We start from the raw sequence: 9,570 nt of genomic DNA, 5'->3' as shown, positions 1-9,570 counted from the left end.
GGTTTGAGACTTTTAAATACGTCTGTGAATATATTAGGAATCCTTTAAGTATACTTGTATTCACTGATTTCAAGTCGTTAATAAATTAATAGATGATTAAGTTGAGATGTTGGATTTCGACACATGAAAACTAATTCCGACACAACTTGAATTGGACACACACAGATCGTTCAAAGCTTTGTACAAAAAATGAAATTTGCTTAATTAAAAGCCTAACAGCTGTTAATTAAAACGTAATTAAGTAGTGTTCAATATTCGTTAGTGTTCTAATTCAAAGCCGTGTTGTATCCCAATACAGCTCACACAGCAAACGGAATTCAAACATGTGGATGTCGGCAATACGGATCAGTTAAATTTGAAGCGCTGACGCAATACGACTCACCACGTGTCGGATGTTGCCACACAAAGTGACGGAATATAGGGATTTGGTAGGTTTCCATTCTAAAGGCTTTTTAATGAATATGGCAACATTTTGTGACATTTCATCGTTGCTGACGCGTAGTGAAGTGTTTTGAGAGTCATGTGAAGGCAACAGAACTTACGTAACGCATACGTTTTTTTTTATAGTTTTTCATTTCTCGATGCGTCCTTAAAGTGTCGGAATATACCGCGTTTACCCTAGTAGGTACCTACTTAGGTATGTTACTGTTAGTCTAATGCTGTAATACCTAGTCTTATTAATGTTGTCCCATACTTTCAGTTGCTCAATTTAGCCTAGCCTAAGTACCTATCAATTCTCAATGTCAATTTTTATTCAAACCTGAATTGCTATTTGCCAGTACTAGTAAGCAGGCTGGAATTCTAAAATTTGTGGTTCACATAAAAAAAGCGTTCTGCCATTAAAAAAAAAACGTTCCAGGCAACTAGAAACAAGTTTGTAGGCCGTCAGAAATCGGCTTCGGTTACGGTAGCTATGATCGTATGAATGTCAAGTCAGGCACAGAGAAGGTCCCATGCAAGATTGTTAATTCACTTAATTGCCTGCGTCAAGCTGCATCACTCACAGATGAGCAAGAGGGATGGATCTACAGAAGGAAATACTATTTACTCCCAACATAAGTTTCAAATTAAATATAAAAAACATTTATGACACCTATTCATTACCTCAGCTTTCAAATTGAGGAGAAACTCATCAGCAGTTGGTGAAACTTCTTGAAGAAAAGGCAATGCACAACAAACAACATGACACTTCACAGTTGACTGACTAGAATAGAATCAATAGTCAATAGAGTACTCGAAAGTCAAAAATTGAGCATTTAAACCTTTAGATTCTCTGAACCTTGTGATTTCTTCATTATTAAAATTTTAGAAGGCTCACAATATGTCACGTAAAGTTTTCACTCAATTATCATCTCAAAGTTCGGGAGCTTTATCTGCAGTAATGTTATGTAGTTACCTCACCCACCGTCGCCACCGATTGCGTAATGAGAACTAACCACTAACCATCATTAGATTCCCGCCACTGTTGCACACGATTGATTCTGTATGCATGTATACTATTTACAAAGGTTATTAAACCATTCTGATTTCTGTTGAATGTCAGTTACTGATAAATTTTTAATATAGAAGAATTCGTATCGTTCATTTTTTCACATGACTATATTGATGTTGGTTTCACATTGGTTGCTGGTGCGGTTGGTATCCCTACTACCTTCTTTGTTTACGTTTTTTGTTTGGCTAATCGCAATGAAAGGAGATAGTATGTCTCAGCTCATTGCACCAGTGGTCGGTTTTGTATTTGTGGATTGAATCATAGGCAGTTTTTAACCCTTTACGCCCTGAATTTCTGGGATGAAAATCGTAAAATTCACTTTTTTGGTTTTAAGTCTTGCTTCAAAGCTGACATACTGACCTATCCAACGGTACCAAAATCGTCTCTGTACGTTGATTTATGCCTTGACGACAGTTCTTGAAAGGGTTAGGGGTGGGGAAGTTCTTTAACATTTAATATGGGCGAAAATTACTGGTCGGGCACATAAATAGACAACCTGAAGATGCTGCTCTTTAGTTACCCGGCTGCTGTCGTGTGGGATGGTGCTCATGCAGTCGTTCCCACCATCCTTAACTGAATTTCGGCTCCAGTAATGTCTAGTCTTGCATCTATGTCACCTTGAATGCCTATTTTGAGGGGCTCGGGACTTTGTTGTGCCCTACTGAACATTCACACTTATTGTCACTGCAAACCTATCTCCTCCCAGAGTTTTTAAGCTACAGCAATGAGTAATATACCGTTCGATTTGCAAATAAAAGATCTAGAGATTGGTTGAAGCTTTTTTTCATTTTCGTTATAGTTTTGAAAAAAGAGAAGGGAAATTCAAGAGGGGGGAGGGAGAAACCAATTTTTTTCGAAAAATGCCCACCCCACCCACAAAAATTAGAATTTTGAAAAACAGCAAGGACCAATCGATAGATATGGTCCTTACGCATCGAATGATATGCGTCTCGATGTTGTAGCTCAAAAATCATAGGAGGTGATAGATTTCTACAGTACCCCCTTTTTGTCAGTTTTCTAAGAATTTCATGTTTTCTTTCACTTTTTTGGAAAAATTCCCACGAACAAAAAAGGTCTTAGATTTAACTTTTACATATGTGTACCAAGTTTCAAAGTTATCTGTCAGTAATTAACCGAAATAGAATTTCCATAATAAATTGGACATTGCCATTGGAAATTGGAAATTTAATTTCGGTTACTTACTGACAGATAACTTTGAAACTTGGTACACATATGTAAAAAATAAATCTAAGACTTTTTTATTCCTGTGAATTTTTCAAAAAAATGACAGAAAACGTAAAATTGTTGAAAAACCAAAGTTTTTTCTGTGTGACGAATTCGTCACGCCAGGGCGTAAAGGGTTAATGTATTTGTGAGTGAGTGTACATAGTGAAGATGTTATTCTTTGCAATTTCCATCAATAATGACATAACTACACTATTGTATTACACTCTTGTTCACGTCGTGGCAAGACCTGTGTTGTTGTGGGCACCATCACTAATGATGTTCGCATGTATGAAATTCCCAAGAACTTGAAGGTAAATTTAGGCCGTCCATATGCCTTGCTGGCCTTACTGTTACTGGCTAACGATAATTAATTTAGCTAACGATAATTAATTTAGTCCTAGGATTAGGAGAGAGTTAATTAAGTAGGCAACAATACTCGATACCTACTGCATTATCATTCATCATATTTCTCATATTCACTTATTTCAATTGCGATTATTTGAATTGTCATGCATATTACTTAATATATTTATTTATTATAACACTTGGATAGAAATTTGTTATAGGCAGTGCGTTTCTGAATTCTTGACATCGTCAGTCATCTCAATCATATTTTTGTTTTCAATCAAACACTTTTAAATTACCTTACTGAAATTTAAAAATTGAGTATAGTTCTTGATGTTCACAATTTTCCACATATATTCAAAATATTTTAAATACTATTCTCAATTGTTTCAACATTAAATTGGAATTTGAATATAAAAATTTGTGTTGCGTGTTCTGAGTAAGAGTTTTTGAGCAGATCTGCTGCCTGCGCATTACGGACGACGCTCGCGCCCGCGTTGAAGGAGCTGGTGGAGAAGTGATCACGTTCGAGCAGCTCGCCACCCGCAGCCCCACCGGCAAAGGAACTGTCCTCATCCAGGGTCAGTGAAAATTGGATAGTCGTCTTTTGGGAAATAGGCTTAATGATGGAAAAACAGTTGTTAGTGCAGCCGTTGATAGTGTCAAACTAGAGATTTTTTAAAAGTAGCTCATTGTTATTTCCCTGATTTTATTCGAAATTTCATTCAATATCAATGTGTAATAATGCTGGTATCCATGATACTGACTAGACTTATAATGGAAGAGACTAAAATATTGTTCTGCCACTATGTTTGAGTGGCTCTCTTCATCCTTAATCCAGTGTGGAATTCTACTTTATTGCTACTCATCCTCGGACATACATATCACTAATAAATAAAAACGTTTTGTAGACGTGTTGTTAGTTGTGTGGATGTTAATTTTTTGAAACTTATGGTTAAAGGAGAGAGTGCATTAGGAGCCCTTTTTAGCGCATTTTCACATTTATGGAAAAAATATAACTCGGTACTCATTGCAGTGAGCGACAGAGAGCGCGTTTTCTAGACGACGAAAACGTGAAGTCACGGACAGACAGACGGAAATGACGAGCACAATAGGGCATTTTTTCCAATAAATGAGAAAATACGCTAAAAAGGCGCTATTGTGCTCGTCATGTCCGTCCGTCCGTGACGGACGTGAGAAAATGCGCTCTCTGTCACTCACTTCAATGAGTACGGATCTAATTTTTTATTGTAGTGCCAAGTAATACGAAGTAACAAATGCAACAATTCCACTCAGTTCCAGTTTAATCTATCTGACACAAGGGAGTATTATTTAAATGCTTCCGATCAGATAAAGTATTACTTGAATGTTTTATGTATTGCATTCTTGGGAAGCAACGAATNTGACGTATTGTCTCCTATTGCACCTCACTCATTGACGTATTGTCTCGTATTGCACCTCACTCATTGACGTATTGTCTCTTATTGCACCTCACTCATTGACGTATTGCCTTATACTTGCAGGTCGTCGCAAAGCTCGCAAGCAGTTCCGTTACTTCGGAGCAGCTCCCGGTCAGCCGCGCAGCCACACTCGCCCTTACGTGCGCTCCAAGGGGCGCAAGTTCGAGCGCGCTCGTGGCCGCAGAACAAGCAGAGGCTTCAAGAAGTAAATCTTCTGATACCGATATTGTGGTTGTATCATTACCCTTGCGCTCATTAAATAACCTGGTTGAATGTTGACTAGTCTTCGTATTTACTACAACTGGACGTTCTTTTGCGCATTTCGTCAGATTTAATCGAACTTTCTTGTGCAATTTTTACAGGCGTCCACGATTTTTTCATTCGAATTGTTTCGAAAACGTATGAATGTAATTTAACGTTATGCAAACGTTCAAATGTGTGGTTAGAATAACCAAATTTGTGGTGAGGTTCGAATGCTTGAGATCTTGGAATGTTATAATTAATTGATTTCTAACTTTTGTCCAAATCAAGAATCGCGGCTGAAACAATTGTCCTCCGAGTGTAAGCGAGCCGAAATGAAATAAACTCCCTATGTATTCACTGTAAAGTTTGAGCGCTGCGTGAAATGTCATTTCCACGGTGTATGTTGGACAAAATTCACGTCTTTGGGGGTCCGTTTATCTTGTGCTCATTTAGCACTTCTGGGGTTTAATTTAGCTAATGACGAAATTACCATTTATAGCTTTACATTCGTTCAAATTATAGTATTTCATCTTGTCTTACTCTTGTACTCATTGATGCATCAGCAAATCGTCTGGTGCATACGCGCAGTAGTTAAACTAGCAGCTTCAATCGCTGATGGCATATTGATTGCTGGATTGGTGATGGAGCCTTCAACATCAGCCGATCCTAAGCTTCGCTTTTTCCGTTGAACTTTCAGGGAACATATGCAGGCTAGAAGCTAGGAAGACAAACTGTTACTCGTCCGTGAAAATTTTCCTGTGACCATGGCACGACCCGTTCCATGTTTTCGCTGTCTGCTATTTTCTTTACTCTGACCAAACTATTTCTCAAGGTACTATACAGCTTTCATTGTTCGATAAATGATGGTGAACGGCAGGTTTCATGCAGTTCCTCTGACGAGCTGGGCTGGTTGACGGCATTCCGTTGTACGCAGGTTACAATGCAAGCTATAGCCTTATCATCATCAGAAAATTATGCAATATCCAAGGTACCATAGGACGTCTCTGATGAATTTACGGCTGGACTTGCGGCCGGTCTCGCAATACGGATAAATCACCAAATTCAGTGAACAAGGAAAATCTCCCTAAGTAATGAACGCTGCTCGATGAAACTTGTTAGACTTGTTCATTAGGACCTAACTGTGATGTTTAGCTCGTGAAAATCTTTTGAATTTCACCTTCATTCGTGAGTTATATGTCGATAGGTGCCGAAATTGGCAGTGAGCAAGAATTTTTTCTAAACTACTGTACAGATTTGAACGAAACTTTGCATATACAAACCTAACGTCACAACGGTGATGTTTACCGTAGCTCGTTACAATTTTTCAGATTTTGCCTTCGTTTGCGTTTATTTTTTATTTTTCCCACATTCGTGATTTAAACGGCAATACGTGCTTAAATTCGATGTGAGCAAGAAATTTCTCAAATACTAAACAGATTTGAACGAAACTTCGTATATCTAACCTCCCAACGCCATGGTGAATTGTTTAGCTCGTGAAAATTTTTTCGATTTTGCCTTCGTTTGCGAGTTACACGGCGTTTCGTTTACGGCTCTTGGTTTAAAACTCCAAGGTTGAACTAGTATAGTTCAACCATGAAAAATCGGCCTGATAAATGCCGGTCGTTTCTCCGTATAATGTATCAGGGCAGTCAATGCCTTGTGTAATTCTTTCTCTACGTTCAACCAGCGTTCTCAGATGGTTTAAATCTATACCAGATTTCGCAAATCTGGTATTTGGTATTTTCAGGTGACTGGTATGAATATTTTAGATCTGGTATTGCGCTGGAATAAATCCAAGCATTAGCATTATTACTAGTTTTAGTTTAATATTTTTTTTGCATCCGCGTACGCGGACAGTCGCGTTCCGGGTGACTTAGAAATTTTGGCGGTTAGAGAATCGTCGATTAGAGTTCTAGATTATCCGGATAATTTTTATATTATATTATATTTTGATAATCCGTTCTGGGGCCGGATTATCAAAACGTCGCTAAGTACACGTAGCGACTTACGTATGGCGTAAGTGCCGATGTGAAGAAGTAACTCTAGCAGTGGTATTATCAAAACATTTGCGCGGGAAGCTACGTACAAGAAGCCGTACATAGTTCTACGCCTGCTCGGAGGTGTCGTAAGTGGAGTTAGCCTACGTACAAGTTTTGAGTGTGCCGACTGCCGAACAATATAAAACTATTGATTTACTCGCAACACGGTGAATTGTGATAGAATTTTGTCAATAATTCAACATAGGCATAATATTTGATCGTGCTAAACGGTGCTTTTTTGAGAAAAAATTTCAATTAAGTTAAGCTAATTTCTTTTCCTTTTGTGCTATAATTTGCAAGCAAATCTTGATATTCGTATCTAAGAGTTTTATGATCATTCACTAAAATAATATCTTCATGACTTTTTGATTCAAAACTAAGTGGAGTTTGACAAGCCAACCATTTTTCTAGCTACGTACACAAATTATGGATTTCAGATTCGTAATCTACACCCCAAAAAACATATAATTAAAAAAAAAAACACCCTTTTTTTGGATGTAGTTAATCTGCAATAATACCCCTTTTCAGATGAGTCTTGCGTAAGACAGTTTTGTTAATGCCAAATTTTGACTGACTTAGGCAATACATAACTTTTTGAACATAAGTACGAAAAGTTACGTGTACTTAGCGAAGTTTAGTTAATCCCTGCCCTGTTCTAACCGTTGAGGCAAGAGGTTCTTTGTGCTGATCTCCCGTGACAGCATAGTGGCAAAGCAGAGAGTTTTTTAGACTCTCCCTCAAGTTCATTATTGAGTCCTATAAGTAGACCAGTGAAGTATCATGGATACCTGCATTATCATACTTGAGAAATTGGTTAAAATCTTGAGCAATTGAGGAAATTAAAAATGAACTGATTCTAAAGAAGCTCTGGTTTGCCACTATGCGTGACAGTAGCCGGCTTTGGCCGGCTGCTGCGTCATCTTTCTGGAACCATCTTTCTTGAACTTTAAAATGCCTTGCTGTCCCGCTCTGAGGCGTTGAGCCGGCGGATGCCATGGTACGACCAGCTAAAGTGAAGTTTAACTCCTGAACACCTATAAATGCTCCTGACATCTACTGCCAAATTTCGTTACAAAGATTTTAAGGTGCCTCCATGTGTGGTTAGTACCCCTGGGTTCGTGGTTACTGGTTAGTGCCCCCAGTGGACTCTCTGCCCTGGTGTGGGCTCTCTGCCCTGGAGTGGGACTCTCTGCCCTGGTGTGGGACTCTCTGCCCTGGAGTGGGACTCTCTGCCCTGGCGTGGAACTCTCCACTTTGGCGGCCCCATTCTGTAGTCATTCAGCCTTCGAGAAACATTGGACAACTCTTCAGAACACCTAAATTCCTAGCTGAAAATAATGTTCCTTAAATTTTTTTATAAACTGTCCTGTCATGGGGCCACATTGAACTAGTCTTCAGAGGCTCCCATAAACTTTGATTAAAGAATAAGAAGCGTCGATCCCTGTTACTGGGATAAACAACAATGTGACACATAGACAAAACAAAAGTAAGCACATCATGTGAAGATGGACTGAAAAGAAGTACAGTAAGATTCCAAATTCTGTATTTCATTCTCCGCAAACCATCTGCAGCCTCTGGCATGAGGCCGCGTCAGGTATATTTACCTAAATCTGCTATTTTCTGACTTACTACAAATTTACTGCATTAATTAAGTTCCACATTTGAAGTTTGAACTTCCCCCAGCGTATATATAGGCGTGGATTATATAGATTACCTTCAGAGCAGCGCGACTAGAGGTTTCCCGCCATTTATACAACACTTCTCTTTAACTTCACTTCTTGTTGTTTGTCTGCTACAAATCTTGTAATCAAAATTTAATACACTTCTACTTATCCTATCAATCTGAAATTTTGCACACTTGTGTAAAGTTGGAGACAATGCATGAATCAAATGTGAAAATAAATGATTTTAAAAATTAACTTTTTTTCAAGATTGAAAAATGGAAAAAATAATTTTGTCAGCTACAAATCTTATAACTGATATTTGACACACTTTTACCTGTCTAATTGATCTGAAATTTTGCACACTCATGTGAAGTCAGAGGCAATGCATGAAACAATTAACAGAATAAATATTTTAAATAGAAAAAATTATATTTTAGAAGAAAATTTTATATTAAAAAAATTTTATGTATTAGAAAAATTAAAAAATTAATTTTTTTAATATTCGAAAATTAAATGAAAAACTCATTGTACATCTGTAAGATTGGAGACACTGGATTCTTTGGAAGTGTTGTCTTTGAAAAGGAATTTTTAAATGTATATTACAACACTTCTCTTTAACTTCACTTCTTGTTGTTTTGTTTTATGTCTACTACAAATCTTATAATCGATATTTAACACACATTCTACCTGTCCATTCGATCTGAAATTTGGCACACTTGCATAAAGTTGGAGACAATGCATGAATCAATTAACAGAATAAATGATTTTAAGAATTAAAAACATTTTTTGTTCAATATTAAAAAAAATTTAAAATAATTTTGTCAGCTACAAATATTATTGATATTTGATACACTTCTGCCTGTCTAATCAATCTGAAATTTTGCACACTTGCATAAAGTTAGAGACAATGCATGAATCTATTGACAGAATAAATAATTTTATAAATTAAAATTTTCTTTTTATTATTAAAAACAAATTGAAAATAATTTTGTCGTCTACAAATCATATAATCCATATATGACACAATTTGACCTGTCCAATCGATCATAAATTTTGCACAATTGCATAAAGTCAGAGACAATGCATGAATCAGCTGACAG

At 37.2% G+C, this 9,570-nt stretch overlaps 1 protein-coding gene across 1 annotated transcript; it reads left to right on the top strand.

Annotated features, from left to right (window-relative positions):
• Positions 1 to 2,949: 2,949 nt before the first annotated feature.
• Positions 2,950 to 4,750, top strand: LOC108675847 (60S ribosomal protein L18; the record flags this gene model as incomplete). Its single annotated transcript, XM_018163886.1, is given in 3 exon segments — positions 2,950 to 3,030; positions 3,522 to 3,645; positions 4,588 to 4,750. Coding segments are annotated over 3 exon segments (351 nt in total), but the record flags the coding sequence as incomplete, so codon positions are not given.
• Positions 4,751 to 9,570: the final 4,820 nt, after the last annotated feature.

The sequence above is a fragment of the Hyalella azteca genome, unplaced genomic scaffold (genome assembly GCF_000764305.2).
Source record: "Hyalella azteca isolate HAZT.00-mixed unplaced genomic scaffold, Hazt_2.0.2 contig5260, whole genome shotgun sequence".
Taxonomy (NCBI): domain Eukaryota; kingdom Metazoa; phylum Arthropoda; class Malacostraca; order Amphipoda; family Hyalellidae; genus Hyalella; species Hyalella azteca.
This window is presented reverse-complemented; position numbering and strand designations above follow the sequence as displayed.